General features: G+C 47.1%; 1 protein-coding gene across 5 annotated transcripts in view; it reads right to left on the bottom strand.

Moving 5' to 3' along the window:
- LOC144501291 (coronin-6-like) overlaps nt 1-20,008 on the bottom strand; it is a 303,060-nt gene that overhangs the window by 94,563 nt on the left and 188,489 nt on the right. For all 5 annotated transcript variants that reach the window (XM_078224864.1, XM_078224861.1, XM_078224860.1 and 2 more), the window contains one exon: nt 8,529-8,651. In XM_078224864.1, coding sequence (XP_078080990.1) covers nt 8,529-8,651 — 123 coding nt within the window. The remainder of the gene's footprint in view (nt 1-8,528; nt 8,652-20,008) is intronic.

The raw sequence follows: 20,008 nt of genomic DNA on the forward strand, positions 1-20,008 counted from the left end.
GAGAGAAAGGCCTAAAGGAGTTGGGGCCTAAAAGGGTGGGGTCTAAAGGGGGTGAGGCCTAAATGGGCATGGCCTGAAGGGGGCAGGGCCTAAAGGGGATGGGGCATAAAGGGGCAAGGCCTAAAGGAGTGGGGCCTAAAAGAGGATGGGGTCAAAAGGGGGAAGGGTCTAAAGGGGATGGGGCCTAAAGGGGACTGGGCCTACAGATAAGGCTTGAAGAGGTCACTGGTGAGCGGGCTGGCTAGATCTCATTCTGAGATGATCCTGCCGCAAATCCCACTATGACCATCTCCCAATAGCTTCTGCCGTGCACTGGGCTGGAATCTTGGAGCCAGGAGGAGAAAGGTTAGTTCCCAAGCATGAAGTGATATCTGGTGGGGGTTTGCTTCACTAAGGGAAGGGGTGCAGATGGGGAGGGTGCTGATGCCCCAATGCCAGCGATCGAGGGAGTGTGCCCAATGCCTCGAGACCCGATGCCAACGGATGGTGGGGGGGGGGGGGGGGGGTAGTCCTTAATATAATTTGAGGTCGGGACACCCTTTCTGTGGAGTCGGCTATGACAGCGGATGAATGAACACCACTCGACAATCACCAGGCAAGACTGTTCTCTTCCTGTTGGGGAGCACTTCAACGGTCACGGACATTCAGCCTCTGATCTCCGGATAAGCGTTCTCCAAGGCGGCCTTCATGACACACGACAGCGCAGAGTCGCTGAGCAGAGACTGATAGCCAAGTTCCGCACACATGAGGACGGCCTCAACCGGGATATTGGGTTCATGTCACACTATCTGTAACCCCCACAACTTGCCTGGATGTGCAAAATCTCACTAGTTGTCCTGTCTGGAGACAATACACATCTCTTTAACCTGTGCTTAATGCTCCCTCCACTCACATTGTCTGTACCTTTAAGACTTGATTAGCTGTAAAGACTCACATTCCAATCATTTTTCATGTAAATTGAGTTGTGTCTTTGTGCCCTGTTTGTGATCAGAACTCCCACCCGCCTGACGAAGGAACAGCCTGTTCCGAAAGCTAGTAGCTTTTGCTACCAAATAAACCTGTTGGACTTTAACCTGGTGTTGTTAGACTTCTTACTGTGTTTACCCCAGTCCAACGCCGGCATCTCCACATCGAAACAGCCGTAACCAAGGTTACCATGGATAACCCCTGACTTTAACAATGACTGTGATGGGTTACCCCTCTCAGCCTCTTTGATACGGTCAACCATGCCACCCAACTCAATCAGACTACCTGCATTTGTTTCCAATCATACCTCAATGAAGTTACTGTGAAAATCCCCTTGTCGCCACACTCCGGCGCCTGTTCGGGTACACTGAGGGAGAATTTAGCATGGCCAATGCACCTAACCAGCACCTCTTTCAGACTGTGGGAGGAAACCGGAGCACCCGGAGGAAACCCATGCAGACACGGGGAGAACGTGCAGAATCCGCACAGACAGTGACCCGAGGCCGGAATTGAACCGAGGTCCCTGGCGCTGTGAGGGCAGCAATGCTAACCATAACTTTGCCACCATGCCGCCCTTGTATCCACTTGTATTCCATTAGTGGGATGACAATCGGTTTGACACCGGCCTCTCATTGGGTTGGGGTGGGGTGGGAGATGGGACGGGAGAGAGGGGCGCAGGGAATAAGTCTGAGACAGAGTGAGGGCCAGGGAATGGTTGGGTTGGGGTGGGAGATGGGACGGGAGAGAGGGGCGCAGGGAATCAGTCTGAGACAGAGTGGGGTCCAGGGAAAGGTTGGGGTGGGGTGGGAGACGGGACGGGAGAGAGGGGCACAGGGAATCAGTCTAAGACAGAGAGTGAGGGGGTGGGTGGTAGTGGGAACTCCCTGTTCATCTTCAAAACAGTGTTGTTGGATTTTATTTTACATCCACTCATGGGGCAAACGGGGCCTCGGTTTAACATCTTACCCAAAAGAAGGCACCTCTGCCAGTGTAGCACTCCCTCAAATTACACTGCAGCCCTTGTGCTCAAGTCTACGGAGCAGCACTTTGAACCCAGAACCATCTCACTAGAGCCCAGGAGCACCAGCCCCTAAGCAAAGCTGCCAGCTTGGTGTGGCAAACTGGTGAAAGTGATATTAGAGTAGCCGCTCCTTTGAAAAAAGGAGAAGTCACAGTTTCATTATTCATTCAGGAGTGGTGACTGAAATACTTCCAGTGGAACAGATCACAAGATGAATGGTTTTAATTTGTACCTGCACCGGGGAGGCATTAATGAAGCTATTTCATTTCCTGCAGTCACCCCCTTCCTGCAAAGGAGACCTTGACTGACTTTATTTATGACCATTCAGTAAACAATAAGATGAGTGGGTCACCTCTACTGAAGAGAAAATGCACCAATGAAAGGATTTATTTTAACACCTCTGAATTTACATAGACGTTACATCAATCTTCATGACACACAGTTCGGAGCACTCCAGGGGGTTGCTGAGTCACTGGGTTTTCATTATATAAAAACAAATGCTAACAAATAAATGAGTCTCCTGACAATCTGTTCACTAAATCTTCCACAGCTCCACTCACTATAGCCTGACATCATTCGAAGCTTCAATAAATAAATGCACTCTGAAGCCATCCAGCTTGAAGTATGCTATTCATAATTTAAATCTCACACACAATTTATGGAATAAAAATACAGAATAATAAACATGTTAAAAATACAGAACACAGAAAGTGCATGTTCTCCGTGTGCCTGCATGGGTTTCCTCCGGGCGCTCCGGTTTCCTCCCAAAGATGTGTGGGTTAGGTGGATTGGCCATGCTAAATTACTCCTTAGTGTCAGGGGGACTAGCTAGGGTAAATGCATGGGGTTACGGGGATAGGGTCTGGTGGGATTGTGGTCGGTGCAGATTCGGTGGGCCAAATGGCCTCTTTCTGCACTGTAGGATTCTATGATTCTATGAAATTGAAATGTTTTATGAGCTTTATCTCAATCTTAACACGTTACTCTCTGGAGCCATTTTTCACACGTCACTCTTCATAACAAACATTTATTAACTTTACCCGTGATAAGAAGTTGTATTTTGGTTTCATGTCAACAACTAATTTGCAATGCGTGGTGAATTTAACGATCATTTTTATACAAGCCGGATGAATAAAGTGTCACTTGTCATACATCGTCTCCCATCATGTGATGTGGTCATACTGCGTAGACACAGGCTCTTCAGGTCACCATGTCTATGCCGATCCGTAGGTCAAACAGTTGCCTCGGAATAGCAGGCAGCATAATTAAGGACCCCACGCACCCTGGACATTCTCTCTTCCACCTTCTTCCATTGGGAAAAAGATACAAAAGTCTGAGGTCACGTACCAACCGACTCAAGAGCAGCTTCTTCCCTGCTGCTGTCAGACTTTTGAATGGGTCTATCTTATATTAAGTTGAGCTTTCCCTAGCTATGACTGTAACACTACATTCTGCACCCTTTCCTTTCCTTCTCTATGAATGGTATGTTTTGTCTGTATAGTGCACAAGAAACAATACTTTTCACTGTATACTAATACATGTGAAAACAATAAATCGAATCAAGCTGTACCCTAACCTCAACCTGGTGTCTGTTCTAAAGTTGCCTCAAACCAGTGCTCTCCATCACCCTGCGGTTGGCATTTCTGAAAGTACTGTTCCCTATCTTATTCAGTTTCTATCATAATTTCCCCTTGGATACATCAAACAGTCGGAGCTTATCCAATTGTTTCTCAAAGCTCATTACGCTGAGTCACAATCTGGGCGTTGCTTTTACGAATACACATATAAACTACTGATGGCGCATTCGAGACTTCAGTTGCCAAAGGAAAGGCAAACTTTTTTAAAGAAATATTTCTAAAGAAAAATGGTAGCGATAGTGCAGGTGCAGGAGGAGATCAACCAGCCAGCAATTCCATGAGATAATGGCTGATCTGCTATCTGATTCCATATGCTCTTAACAACTTTGATTAACTAAAAACCATCAGTCTCAGCCTTCAAATTAACAAATGATCAAACATAATTGCTGCTTGCAGAACAGAGTTCCAAATTTCTACCACCTTTTGTATGAAAGTGTTTCTGAGTTTCACAGGGGTGGCACGGTGGCACAGTGGTTAGCACTGTTGCCTCACAGCACCAGGGGCCCAGGTTCAATTCCTGGCTTGGGTCACTCAGAGTCTGCACATTCTTCCTGTGTTTGCGTGGGTTACCTCTGGGTGCTCTGGTTTCCTCCCACTGTCCAAAACACAGTGCTGGTTAGATGCGTTGACCATGCTAAAGTCTCCTTCAGTGTATCCGAATAGGTGCTGGAATGTGGTGACTAGGGTATTTTCCCAGTAAGAACAAAGACCAAAGTCAATTATAGCACAGGAAGAGGCCCTTCAGCCCTCCAAGCCTGCACCGACTATGCTGCCCATCTGAACTAAAATCCCCAACCCTCTCAGGGACCATATCCCTCTATTCCCATCCTATTTGTGTATTTCAGTAACTTCATTGCAGTGGTAATTTAAGCCTAGTTGTGACAATAATAAATAAACTTAAAATCTGAAAGGTCTAGCTAATCTAATTTTTAGATTCTGCCCCCTTGTCACAGACATCCAACGAGGGGAAATGCTCTTTCCTCTCTCTACCTCAGTTCTCTTCCTCAATACCTTGAAAACTTCAAGAAATTGACTCCTCAACCTTGCAAATTTCAGGAAATCCCGCACACCTTGATTTGACGAACCTCCCCTCATAATTTAAACTGGAGTCCAGGTATCATTCTGGGGATGATTCCCTCTCCAGCAAGATCCTTGTCTTAGCCACCGCACCAGAGGAAAACATCCTACTTAAAACTTGAAAGAAGTAAATAAAAAAAGTGTGAGGCATTCACCGAAAGTTTTCATCCATTTCTTGAGGTAAAAGCCCGGGGAACACTCTAGCAGGGCATGGCATGCAGCACCTTGGCATGGAGGGGAACATCATTTTAAATTGTACCAGGAAAGGTTTAAAGGTGGGTTCACAATACAATTGCAGCATTGTTAACAAGTGCTTTTGCTTGTCTATTGTGGCACCAACACAGCATGAATCTGCAACATGCATCCAACCCAATAGCAGAATGAATGAACCTGAGCAAATAAATGAGGGAGTTTCAGCCTTCAACTTTCAATCAATTTTTATCACCAATTTTTATCACCTTTTTATTCGCATTGCTGCCTCACAGCGCCAGGGACCCGGGTTCAATTCCGGCCTCGGGTCACTGTGTGCTTGGAGTTTGTATGTTCTCCCTGTGTCTGCGTGGGTTTCCTCCGGGTGCTCCGGTTTCCTCCCACACTCCAAAGATGTACAGGTTAGGTTGGTTGGCCATGCTAAATTGCCCCTTAGTGTCAGGGGGACTAGCAGGGTAAATATGTGGGGTTACGGGGATAGGGCCTGGGTGGGATTGTGGTCGGTGCAGATTTGATGGGCCGAATGGCCTCCTGCTGCACTGTAGGGATTCTATGATTCTATTTTTCCACTTCTCCATTCTCGCTCTCCATCTTGTCTCTAAACCAGCACCCCCTCCCCCCAGCCCCACATTCCTCAGGCAGTCTCTCAACAATTTGTACGTCTGTTCTGCCATTCACATATTCCAATCACTTAATGGGCACTTTTAGCATCTTTCTCAGCCTTCACCATTGCCAATTACATTTTCTTTGTCCAAATACAGCTCCCCCCCTCCCCATCCCCCACACCCTCACAGTATAAATCTTGTCTGATTTTCTTTACTCTTAGCTCTGACAAAGGGTCATCCAGACTCAAAACATTGGCTCTATTCTCTCGCCACAGATGCTGTCAGGCCTGCTGAGATTTTCCAGCATTTTCTGTTTTTCGTTACAGGCCCTCACTCTCTTTTGTTTAGTGTCAGAGTGGATTCGGTTTTGTACTGCTGCTAAAGGGGCGGATATATAAACGTAGAAGAACTGACTGGAAAGGTTAAAAGTTTGCAATGTATTCATCACGGAAGGATCAAGTAGTGGCCCGTCAAATGTCTGAAATCAGAGAGGCTTCAGGAGTAGCCAAGCTCCTCAGTGATGTGGTTCTCTGTTCAGTCTAGTTTCCAGCCCCGCATCCTTTTTTGATGCAGCCTTGCTTAAAACAAGACTTCCCAGCTCAACTCCACAAGCAGAACCAGAGCACTGCACTGTGACTGAATGCACCAACCCTTACTCTAACACTCAGCAAAACTAGGCTGCAATGCCTGCAGTCAGTCACCTGACAAGCCTCAAAGCTCTGGTCTAAATACCTGTGGTGTTCGAGGATATGATGCATAGGGCTGTCTTTGGTGTACACAGAAGCTGTGGATTTGGCAGCTTTATCAAGCGAGCCATCACAGCACTTCCAACATTTCACAGAAATTACAGTACGCAAGGTGACATTTTGCCTGAGTCAATGCTAACTCCTGAATTAGCCCATCTACTCGAACCACATCTTCTTACCCCTTTCCCTGTCTCTTCTTTTCCTGCTTCCTTCTCATTTATTCATTTTAAAAGATGTTACCATCTTTGTTTCAATAATCACTTCAGGTAACGCAATTTGTTTTCTTCCCAAGAAGAAGCCCCCCAGAGCGAGGCGACTTCTTGCAAGCTGTGCCCAGCATACCATCTAATTCTATCTTTTACTCTTGTTCTATGCTTTTAAAACTTCATTCTAACTCTTTTAAACTCTCTAACAATTCAATTTCTTACATCAGACTTTTGAATGGACCTACTTCGCATTAAGTTGATCTTTCTCTACACCCTAGCTATGACTGTATCACGACATTCTGCATTCTCTCCTTTCCTTCTCTATGAACGGTATGCTTTGTTTGCATAGCGCGCAAGAAACAATACTTTTCACTGTATACTAATACATGGGACAATAATAAATTGAATCAAATCAAATCAAATCATCCATGGAAAATTCTTCGGGGGTTATAATCCAGAGTCAATGTTTTTTATTAAAACTTCCCCCAGGTTCTTTCATTCTTTAAAGCTCTGAAGCATACCATTTTTTTAAGAAAAGGCATCACCTCGTTTTTCTTTCATTCATGGGGTATGGGTTTATTGCCCATCCCTAATTACCTTCGAGAAGGTGGTGGTGAGCTGCCTTCTCGAAGCGCTGCCGTCCACGTGGTGTGGGTTGACCCACAGTGCCATTAGGGAGGGAGTTGCAGGATTTTGACCCAGTGACAGTGAAGGAACGGTGATATATTTTCAAGTAGTGAGGTTGTGAGTGACTTGGAGGGGAACTTGTAGGTGGTGATGTTCCCATGTACCTGCCGCCCTTGTCCTTCCACGTGGTAGAGATCGTGGATTTGGTAGGAGCTGTCAAAGGAGTCTTTGGAGTTACTGCAGGTGCATCTTACATATGCAGTGGTACACACTGCTTCCACAGTGCGTCAGTGGTGGAGGGAGTGTATGTTTAAGGTGGTGAATGGAATGCCAATCATGTGAGTTGCTTTGCCTTAGATGATGTCCTCATACATCAGTCATGCCATCCCAGGAAATCAGTCTGTTAAACCTTCTCTGCACTCCCTCTAGAGCAGGAACATCCTTTAATCCACTTTGAAACCACTTCCAGCTGAATAATGTCTTACACCAAGGGCTGCAGATACATGGGGACACCACCACCTGCAAGTTCCTTTCCAAGTCACTCACCACCCTGAATTGGAGCTATATCGTAAGAGTTTTAACAACACCAGGTTAAAGTCCAACAGGTTTATTTGGTAGCAAACACCATTAGCTTTCGGATGGAGTGGAAATGTGGGCACATTTCCACTCCATCTGACGAAGGAGCAGCGCTCCGAAAGCTAATAGTGTTTGCTACCAAATAAACCTGTTGGACTTTAACCTGGTGTTGTTAAAACTCTTACTGTGTTCACCCCAGTCCAACGCCGGCATCTCCTCATCATTGGAACTATATCGCCGTTCCTTCACTGTCGCTGGGTCAAAATCTTGGAACTCTCTCCCTAACAGCAGTGTGGGTGTACCTACACCACATGGAATGCAGCGGCTCAAGAAGACGGCTCACCACTATCTTCTCAAGGGCAATTGGAGATGGGTAATAAATGCTGGCTGAGCCAGTGATGCCCCATCACATCCCAGAGGAAATAAAAAAAATAATGACTTTTGAAACAAGAGACAAAAAAAAACATAAATGTCAGGCTTTAACAATGCTGAAGGTTGTTGCCTTATCAAAAACAATAGTAAAATCCATAATAGTTTTACAAGAAGAGTGATATATAATTGGGAAACAAAGCCTTGAATGCGTATGGTGGAACGACAGGGGAGAGGATCTAAGCTGCTAAGTGTCAGGGAGCTGACAGATGCACCGGAAAGAATGCACTCCTGTGTTGTAAAATTCCATGATCCAGATTCCCGCATAGTTGCTATTTTTCTTTTAAATGCCCTGAGATACTCTTCAAAACTCCCCCCACAGTGTGCGAGAGGGCCAATATGGAGATGACAAACCTAACAGTAAGTAATATTTATCTATCACCATCTTACTGAATGTGATGTCCATGCAATAATTGACCAGTCCTTACCATAACTGTACAGTCCTCCGAGCCGCTGGCAATGACATTGTCATTGTGTGGGCACCAGTCGATGTCGAGTACGGGCGCCGTGTGCCCACATACCAAGGGATGATTTTTATCCACACGCCCAGTCTGTAAAGGAACAGAGAAGCAACAAGTTTTTATCATGGCACCAAATAAAAAATAAATAAATGATTAAATTACCCCTTTCACAGGGAGAAGAAACTGGGATTAGTTCACCTGGGAAGATTTATGAACCCATTTAGTGTGTGACAACTGCCCATTACAGACTCACTAACACTGATTAAATGCAGGCCGAGTCCAGAGAATCCCTACAGTGCAGAAGGAGGCCATTTGGCCCATCGAGTCTGCACTGACAATAATCCCACCCAGGCCCTATCCCCGTAACCCCACATATTTACCCCACTAATCCCTTTAACCTACGCATCCCGAGACACTGAGGGGCAATTTAGCATGGCCAATCAACCTAACCCGCACATCTTTGGATTGTGGGAGGAAACTGGAGCACCCGGAGGAAACCCACGCAGACACAGGGAGAATGTGCAGACTCCGCACAGACAGTGATCCAAGCCGGGAATCGAACCCAGGTCCCTGTAGCTGTGAGGCAGCAGTGCTAACTACTGTGCCACCGTGCTGCTCCACACCTCTTCCTCTGTAGCAAACAATAGGCGCACAAGATGGAAGGAAAATGACACCTCGCCTTGGGAAGGATGGAGTTCAAATACTCACTGCACTCCCCATTATTTCAACAGGATTTTTTTTTAAATCACCTTGTACAGTCTAACTATGACAGTACCCAGTTCAAAACAAAATATTTTGTAGTGAGAACATGACGCAGTAAAACAAAATACACAGTTCGGCTTTGTACGTAGAAAGATCACTGAAATATGAGCCCAGGATGTAAAGCATCAGACCTCAAACACACACCCCTTGCACTTTATCCATATCTAGGCTGAGAGATGCAATACAGAAATCATTTTCTTCCCAATAATAATGACACACTGATCAGGCTCAGACAGGAAATGCACATCTGTAAAGCAACCCAATTGAAATTTGCCACATCCTGGACTGGAGTTGTGGGTTACAGATTTAAAACCCCCTTAAGTCTCGTTTTTTTTTATTCATTCGTGGGACATGGGCATCGCTGGCTGGGCCAGCATTTATTGCCCATCCCTAGTTGCCCTTGGAGGACAGTTGAGAGTCAACCACATTGCTGTGGCTCTGGAGTCACATATAGGCCAGACCAGGTAAGGATGGCAGATTTCCTTCCCTAAAGGACATTAGTGAACCAGATGGGTTTTTCTGACAATCGACAATGGTTTCATGGTCATCAGTAGATTCTTAATTCCAGATATTTGTTTATACTGAATTCAAATTCCGCCATCTGCCGTGCCGGGATTCGAACCCGGGTCCCCAGATGAATTTCTGGATTAATAGTCTAGTGATAATGCCACTAGGCCATCACTTCCCCCTTGTTGTCAGAGTGGATCTAGGCAACAAATCTAGCTAAGACTGATAGGAGAACTCTTCACAGTTTCTGAGAGGGGAAGTCTAGCCAAGCATCTCAGTTTGCTGATTGAACACCCCTCCCAATAAAGGGGCTGAATAAGGCTGACCGACGGTCATGGGGCAGGTTTCTCCAGCCGTTCATGCCAGCGGGATTCTCCAGTCCCGCTGCAGTAAACAGAGATATAATTGAAATTCTCCGTCCTCTCTGGCAGTGGTGGCGGGACGTGAGCGGCCGGAGGATTCCGGCCATAGTCTTTGACCAAAATTTTCCGTCCTCGTTGGCGGCTGGAGTTTCCTGGTGCCGTTGAAAGAGAATAGAGTGTTGGCGGAAACGCCAAATTTTCCGTTCCCGCTCGCAACAGGTCCCACCATGGGCAAGAACAGGAGAATCCTGCCTGAACTTTTACTGTCAGCGCGACAACAAAAATGACTATACTTGAACTGGAAATCAGATGGAAAGCCCAAACTGACCCGGAGGTGAAAGCAAGTCAGACTGTCTCCTCCAGAGAGTCTCCTTCCACTGTGTGCCATATCAGATTGACCTGGACTCCAAGTCACAGTCATCACTGGAGAGTAAAATGTTACAGTTGTACTGTAAATCCACCTTTAAATCCTGAGAAATTGCATCCAATTCCATCAGTATAACCTAACTGATCATGATTATCATAGAATCCTACAGTGCAGAAAGAGGCCATTTGGCCCATCGAGCCTGCACTGACAACAATCCCACCCAGGCCTTATCCCCGTAAACCTGTGGGTGGCACGGTGGCACAGTGGTTAGCACTGCTGCCTCACAGCGTCAAGGACCCAGGTTTGATTCCTGGCTTGGGTCACTGTCTGTGCGGAGTCTGCACATTCTCCCCGTGTCTGCGTGGGTTTCCTCCGGGTGCTCCGGTTTCCTCCCACAGTCTGAAAGACGTGCTGGTTAGGTGCATTGGCCATGCTAAACTCTCCCTCAGTATACCCGAACAGGCACTGGAGCTTGTGGCGACTAGGAGATTTTCACAGTAATTTCATTGCAGTGTTAATGTAAGCCTACTTGTGACACTAATAAATCAACTTTACCCGAGTAATCCCTCTGACACTATGGGGCAAATTACTATGGCCAATCCATCTAACCCACGCAACTTTGGACTGTGGGAGGAAACCGGAGCACCCGGAGTAAATCCATGCAGACATGGGGAGAATGTGCAAACTCTACACCGACAGTGACCCGAGGCTGGATTTGAACCCGGGCCCCTGGCGCTGTGAGACAGCTGTGCTAACCACCGTGCCACTGTGCCACCCTTGCTACTGGTGTTTTCCTGGAATATGCACTCTTCATAAAAACTGCAAACACTATTCAAATAATATTGCTGCGAGAGATCAAGAGGGCAGCTCAATGCATGGTCAGAAAAACTGCACCTGGTGCATGCCAGTGGGAGGGAAGCATATTTCCTGGTAGAATGCAGGACAACACTTTGTTGTATGGTGAGATCCTTCACTCGGAACCAGCTTGAAATAAAACACAAACAGGGTGCGCATCAGGGAACCAATACCAACTTCCAAAACGTCATTGATTCTGGCACTTTTTACAATATGATTTCAGCCAAGGTCTCAGGATTAGCATAACTGACTCCTCCTCAGTCCTCAGTATGTGGAGTAGTATGACCAGTAATTGGGCTCCTCCTCAGTATGGCAGCTTCACCCAATACCTGAGACCATGATGTTAGGAAAATTGGCTCTGGTTGTAAAACATATAAACCACTCCCTACTTGCATCATTCGAACTCTCCCGTTGATGCTTCTTTAGATCATCATAAGGACTCCTAGCCTTTTTCTAAATGATGTCTAAACTCACAGGGGCACAGCGTTGATTTTGGCCTTTGAACCAAAGGATTAACAGTTTCCCAACCTGAGCAATACATCCGACATGCTGCTTAGTTATAGTTGATTACATAGGAGCTGAACCCTTGACATGTCCCTGAATGTGGGCAACCATGATGTGGAGCTGCCGGCATTGGATTGGGGTGAGCACAGCAAGAAGTCTCACAACGCCAGGTTAAAGTCCAACAGCACTCCGAAAGCTCGTGATTCCAAATAAACCTGTTGGACTTTAACCTGGTGTTGTGAGACTTCTTACTGTGCACCCACCCCAATCCAATGCCGGCAGCTCCACATCATGGCTACCATCGATACCTCAAACCGCTGGCTCAAAGAAGGAGCAGCGCTCCAAAAGTTCGTGATTCCAAATAAACCTGTTGGACTTTAACCTGGTGTTGTGAAACTTCTGAATGACAGTGACCTAATGGTATTCTCTTTGGACTAGTATCCACGGATCCAGGGCAATTCTCTGGGGACCCAGGTTCAAATATCGTCATGACAGATAGTGAAATTTGATTTCAATAAAAATCTGAACGTAAAAGTCCTGGAAATTAAAATGTCCATGAAACCATGGTCGATTGTCGGAAAAACCCATCTGGCTCACTGATGTCCTTTAGGGAAGGAAATCTGCTGTCCTTACCCGGTCTGGCCTACATGTTACACCAGATCCAGAGCAATGTGGTTGACCCTTAACTGCCCTCAGAGATGGGCATAAAGTGCTGGCCCAGCGATGCTCACATCCCATGAATGAATATTTTTTTAAAAATAAACCTTACTAGTGGAATTTTCCTCTCCTGGTCCACCACGGGAATCATAGCAGGCGGGACACGGACCATGCAAAGATCTGTTGACCTTGGGTGGGATTTTCTGGCCTTGGAGTGAATGCGGCTGGAAAATCCCGTTCGGCCTCTTTGAGCTTTATGTCTCTGAGCTTTATGGGAAGACACAGTAACAGTTTTAACAACACCAGGTTAAAGTCCAACAGGTTTATTTGGTAGCAAATGGTATTAGCTTTCGGAGCCCTGCTCCTTCGTCAGATGGAGTGGAAATCTGCTCTCAAACAGGGCACAGAGACACAAAATCAAGTTACAGAATACTGATTAGAATGTGAATCTCTACAGCCAGCCAGGTCTTAAAGATACAGACCTGGTTAAGACCTGGTTGGCTGTAGAGATTCGCATTCTAATCAGTATTCTGTAACTTGATTTTGTGTCTCTGTGCCCTGTTTGAGAGCAGATTTCCACTCCATCTGACGAAGGAGCAGCGCTCCGAAAGCTAATGGCATTTGCTACCAAATAAACCTGTTGGACTTTAACCTGGTGTTGTTGAAACTCTTACTGTGTTAACCCCAATCCAACGCCGGCATCTCCCCTTTATGGGAAGCCCATTTTTCTCAGTCTCACTGTGAAATACTCAGGCATCACAAGCTTCTCTCTGCTGCCCTCCTCTCACAGCCTACTCCAGGTTTCATTTCTCTATCAGTTGGAATTAAAGAAAACAATTTGCGGCTGTTTCTTGCTACTGTTCTCCCCTGGAAATTTGTTCTGGTGCCTGGGGCCTCCTGCCTCGATCTCAGCCTCTCCAAGGACCCTGGTTGCAGCTGTAGGCGGGCGATAGAAATCGAACAGGCCCCACCTGGTGCTGCCCATCACAGCGCCTGAACAGAAAGCAATCCCTGCCCAAAAACATTGCTTTACACTTGTGTGAACGCCATTGTACTTGACTCCCGCTCATCTCTCCACCTGTTCTCAGCTGTCCAAACCCCTTAACTCTCAGCAGGTTCTGCCAAGGATTCATTCACATTGTTCCCACAATTCCGTGGCCTAACTAACAAATTCCAACCCCCTCCCAGCAACGACGATGAATGCGACACGGAAAATAAGGATGGATCTTAGAGGAAATGCTGACCCACCCCCTTTTCTCTTTGTAGACCCTGACTGAACTGCTATGCTTTTCCAGGGCTTTCAACTCCCGCTTTCAGGGGCGCAGTATTGGCGGTGGGGGCTGGAAATCCTGCAGGAGTCCCAAAACATTTTATGCCGGCGGGATTTTCCGTTGCGATTGTTCCCCCCGCCCCCCCCACCCCGCTTCGGGCCGGCACGGTGGCACAGTGGTCAGCACTGCTGCCTCACATGGCGAGGGACCCGGGTTCAATTCCTGGCTTGGGTCACTGTCTGTGTGGAGTTTGCACGTTCTCCCCGTGTCTGCGTGGGTTTCCTCTGGGTGCTTCAGTTTCTTCCCACAGTCCAAAGATGTGCGGGTTAGGTGGATTGGCCGTGCTAAATTCTCCCTCAGTGTACCCGAACAGGTGCCAGAGTGTGGTGACTAGGGGATTTTCACAGTAACTTCATTGCAGTGTTCATGTAAGCCTCCTCGTGACACTAATAAATACTTTAAAACTTTAAACTTCCCACTTCACTGATGTAATGGATATTGTGACAGTGAACATCGGGATCCTGAATTGAATATATTTAAATATCATTATTAGGCCTGAAAGTGCCCTTCCCCCACCGTTAAATTGTCCATTCCCACCCGGGCATGAATCACGACAGGTTCCCCCATGACGTGCCCCACCTGATGAGCAGAACCAACCGGAGGTGCTCAGGTGGGTACAGCCCCCAGGGGAGAGGGTCATGCTCAGCCAGTGCCCAGGCACTGCCCACTGGGGTGTAGAGTGGTCCTATGTTCTGCATGGGAGGGCTTCCGTGAGGGGTTTCCACGGGGGGGCTCTGTATGGTGGGGGTTCCATGTCCGAGGTGGAGCGGGGGGAGCTCCGTGATATGGGGGAGAGCGTACCAAGTGGGGGCGCCGTTCTGTGGGGAGGGAGCAGGGGTAGGTTTCTATTTTTTTTTAAAGTTGCTGGTAGGATTGACTCAATTAGTGCACGTCCCACCAGTGTGACATTGTGGGACCTGCCTCTTATCTCCTTTTACTAAGGGCCTAAAAATACGGTGGATAAAGTCGCCCCTGGGGCTGGCAGCTTCCATACCGTTTCCCACTCCCACTGAGACAGAAAAATCAGAAAATTCCATCCTTTGTTCTTTTGCAAATTCAAATGCCTGTTTTAATTACTAAGATCTGAGGTTCCTTTGAGGTTGACTTAAATGAGCAGATAGGTTCAAGCTGGCAAGTCCACTCCTTACTGAGCAAATTTACTCAAACTCTCATCTTGAACAAAACACCAGAATGATCTTTGCTAAAGTAAGGCTCATCACTACTGAATACTTGCCCCTTTTAGTTTCTGAAAAAAACACTATTGAGTCATAGAATCATAGAGGTTTACAGCATGGAAACAGGCCCTTCAGCCCAACCTGTCCATGCCGCCCTTTTTTTTAAACCATTAAACTAGTCCCAATTGCCCGCATTTGGCCCATATCCCTCTATAGCCATCCTTCCCATGTAACTGTCTAAACTATTGGACAGCACGGTAATGCCGTGGTTAGCACTGCTGCCTCACAGTGCCAGGGACTCAGGTTCGATTCTGGCCTCGGGTCAGTGTGTGGAGACTGCATTTTCTCCCCGTGTCTGCGTGGGTTTCCTCCCACAGTCCAAAGATGTGCGGGTTAGGTTGATTGGCTAAATTGACCCTAGTGCCAGGGGATTAGCAGGGTAAATGAGGGTTATGGAAATAGGGCCTGGGTGGGATTGTGGTCGGTACAGACTCAATGGGCCGAATGGCTTCCTTCTGGACTGTGGAGATTCTATGGATTCTATGAAATACTTATGGCAAATGTTATCATATAAAAGTTCGGATGAAATTTTCACCATTCCCGATACGAAGGGTTATGTAGATACGGCCATTGTTTACTGGATGAAGTCCATGATTATGGAGTACAGTGAACAAGATCAAAGACCATGAGCCACTTCCCATTGAGCCCCTGTTAGTGTTGGCAAATAGGCAAATAAGCATCCAAGAAACATTTCACACAGCTAAAATCCCATACAAATAAACAGTTTATCCCCATACACAATTGCAGTCCCAGTAGAAGTTTAAGTTGAAGTTTATTTATTAGTATCACAAATAGGCTGACATTAACACTGCAATGAAGTTACTGTGAAAATCCCCTCGTCGCTACACTCTGGCGCCTGTTGGGGTACACTGAGGGAGAATTTAGCATGGCCAATGCACCTAACCAGCACATCTTTCGGACTGTGGGAGGAAACCGGAGCACTCAGAGGGAACACACGCAGACACGGGGAGAATGTGCAAACTCCGCACAGACAGTGACTCAAGCCAGGAATTGAAGCCGGGTCCCTGGTGCTGTGAGGCTACAGTGCTAACCACTGTGCCTCCGTGGATTTTCACAGTGACTCCATTGCAGTGTTAGTGTAAGCCTACTTGCAACACTAATAAACAAACTTTAAGATTTGATAATGCAGGTAACCAGGCAGCACTGAACATCATCATCTCCAAAAATGTGATGTGACTGTCATTGGCTGTTCTTTTCTGATTTTGCAAGTTGCTGTACAGAGGATGTAAGTAGTCGGGTTGATGAGGGGGAGCCAGTGAATGTGGTTTATCTTGACTTTCAGAAGGCTTTCAATAAAGTCCCACATAAGAGATTTGCATGTAAAATTAAAGTGCATGAGATTCAGGATAGTGTATTGAGATGGATAGAAAACTGGTTGGCAGACAGGAAACAAAGAGTGGGGATAAACAGGTCTTTTTCCAAATGGTGGGCAGTGATTAGTGGGATACTGCAGGGATCAGTGCTAGGACCCCAGCTATTTGCAATATATTTTAATGATTTAGATGAGGGAAGTAAGTACAATATCTCCACATTTGCAGGTGACACAAAGCTGGGTGGGAGGGTGAGCTGTGAGGAGGATGCAGAGATCCTTCAATGTGATTTGGACAAGTTGAATGAGTGGGCAAATGAATGGCTGATGCAGCAAAATTTGGATAAATGTGAGGTTATCTACTTTGGTAGATGAAACAGTAAGGCAGATTGCTTTCTGAATGGCCATATATTAGGAGAGGGGAATTTGCAACGAAACCTGGATGCCCTTGTACACCAGTCACTGAAGGTAAGCATGGAGGTACAGCAGGCAGTAAAGAAGGCAAATAGTATGTTGGTCTTCATAGTGAGAGGATTCAAGTACAGGACTAGAGATGTCTTGCTGCAATTATACAGGACTTTGGTGAGGCCACACCTGGAATATCGTGTGCAGCTTTAGTCTCCTTATCAGGGGAAAGGTGTTCTTGCTATAGGGGGAGTGCAGAGAACGTTTACCAGACTGGTTCCTGGGACGGCAGGACTGACATATGAGGAGAGATTGAGTCAGTTAGGGTTATATTCGCTAGGGTTCAGAAGAATAGTAAGAAGTTTAACAACACCAGGTTAAAGTCCAACAGGTTTATTTGGTAGCAAACGCCGGCATCTCCACGTTCAGAAGAATGACAGGGGATCTCGTAGAAACCTATAAAATTCTAACAGGACTAGACAGGGTAGAGGCAAAAAGGATATTCCCGATGGCGGGGTGTCCAAAACCAGGGGGCATAGTCTGAAGATACAGGACAGACTGTTTAGGACAGAGATGAGCAGAAATTTCTTCACCCAGAGAGTCGTCAGCTTGTGGAATTCACTACCACAGAAAGCAATTGAAGCCAAAACATTGTGGGGGCGAGTCTCCCAAAAAAATTCTAAGTGTTGAATTCGTGTAAAAACTGCAGTAAATTCTGCTGGTTTTTTCAGCGGGGATTTTCAAAATGAACCTCCCACACTCTGCACCACAGAGTGCACTAGCGTGAATCGCGATGCAAATCAGTGGGCGGGGCCTATCCCCGCTGGAGAGGCCAGCAGCATAGAGCTGAGCAGGACACTGCGCACGCGCCGATCTGTCAGCGCTGATATCAGCACTTGCGCAGTAGCCCCTGTCTGCCGGTCTCCCAATGGCTGGCCAACTCGATAGGTGGCCAGCCCCACTACCCCCGCATCGCTGGCCATACGATCCCCACAACGGCCTGATCGCTGGCACCCGGGGAAGTGTCCAGGCCCAGCTCCGAAAGCCCTCCTTTCCCCGGAAGCCCTGATCTTTCCCCCCGCTTCTGAACCCCTCTATCCTGCACTGGCAGCCCCACACCCACTCCCCCCAGGCATTCGCACTTTGCCCCTTGGGCACTTCCAGGGGGCCAAGACTGGCCCTGCTGAGGTGGCAATGCCCAGCCTCGATTGTCCCCCCCTACACTCCAGAGAGGTTGGGCTGCCAGCTCCTCGCAAGTGGGAAGCTATACTAAACCCTGCTGGAGTGAACCACTCCTGGTGGGGGAGGGGTTGGGGGGAGAGTGGGGGGGAGAGGCTAGAAATTCCACGCCCGCTAATGATATTTAAATTATATTAAAATTAGCTTTCGAATATAATAGGCAGTTCCTCGCCGATTCCTGGCACGGAGCTGACAGCGCTGGAAATCCGGCACCAGGAGACATGAGGAGGCCATGGTGTCCAATGGGGAGCCCGCGAAACAGCCTCCACTCGAGTCTCCAGGCCCACTGCACTACAAAAGCAGCACAGTGGGTAGGAGAATGTGCTGGCCTTGGAAAGGGTCCAGAAGAGGTTCACAGGAATGATCCCTGGAATGAAGAGCTTGTCGTATGAGGAACGATTGAGGACTCTGGGTCTGTACTCATTGGAGTTTAGAAGGATGAGGGGGGGAATCTTATTGAAACTTACAGGATACTGCGAGGCCTGGATAGAGTGGATGTGGAGAGGATGTTTCCACTGGTGGGAAAAACTAGAACCAGAAGACACAACCGCAGGCTAAAGGGACGATCCTTTAAAACAGAGATGAGGAGGAATTTCGTCAGCCAGAGAGTGGTGAATCTGTGGAACTCTTTGCCGCAGAAGGCTGTGGAGGCCGGGTCATTGAGTGTCTTTAAGACAGAGATAGATAGGTTCTTGATCAATAAGGGGATCAGGGGTTATGGGGAAAAGGCAGGAGAATGGGGATGAGAAAAATATCAGCCATAATTGAATGGCGGAGCAGACTCGATGGGCCGAGTGGTCTAATTTTGCTCCTATGTCTTATGGTCTTGTGGGAGAATCACCCCCTGTATGTTCTCAAGAAGCAGTTAGATATAGCACTTGGGAGGAAGGGGATCAAAGAATATGGGGGGAAGGTCGGGTCAGCCTGTTGAGTTGGATGCTCAGCCATGATCATAATGAATGGCGGAGCAGGCTTGAAGGGCTGAATGGCCTCCTTTCTGTGTTTCCATGATAGAAATGCAAATTGTTCAATTACAGATGTTTATGGTTCAAACAGTGTGACGAGCATTTCTAGGGCATTACCGCAACATTTCAAATCAAGCCACAGATCTCTCAGGTTCTGTAAAAAGATTGGCCAAACTCTGCATGAAACGCAGTGGCTGACAGGTGAGCAGGGAATGCTGGGATAACAACAGGTCTGGAAGTATCGTGGAGATAGAAAGAGAGTTAATGTTTCCAGTCAGTACAACTCTTCTCCTCAAAATCAAACTCAAAATGTTAACAGTTCTGTCTGTCGTGGGATAAGTTTATTTAGATTTTAGCTGTTAGACTAAGGCGATCCATATCCTATCTCGACGTGGGGAGAGAGAGAAAGAGAGAGAGAGAGAATGCCATATTCTTGCTAAAGGTAAATTATGGGTGGTACAGTGGTTAGCACTGCTGCCTCACAGCACCAGGGACCTGGGTTCAATTCCGACCTCAGGTGACTGTCCATGTGGAGATTGTACATTCTCCCCATGTCTGAGTGGGTTTCCTCTGGGTGCTCCGGTTTCCTCCCACACTCCAAAGATATGCAGGTTAGGTTGATTGGCCATGCGAAATTGCCCCTTTAGTGTCAGGGGGACTAGCAGGGTAGAAAGACATGCTGGCTAGGTGCATTGACCCGAACAGGCGCCAGAGTGTGGTGACATGGGGAATTTCACAGTAACTCCATTGCCGTGTTAATGTAAACCTTACTAACCTTACTAATAAATAAACTTTAACTTTAAATACGTGGGGATAGGGCCTGGGTGGGATTGTGGTCAGTGCAGGCTCGATAGGCAATCCTTTATTGATGTTTACTGTTTTGAGATAGACAAAGGGCCATGAACCCTTTGTCCATCACGCAAACCAG

Source organism: Mustelus asterias, chromosome 12, assembly GCF_964213995.1.
Source record: "Mustelus asterias chromosome 12, sMusAst1.hap1.1, whole genome shotgun sequence".
NCBI lineage: Eukaryota > Metazoa > Chordata > Chondrichthyes > Carcharhiniformes > Triakidae > Mustelus > Mustelus asterias.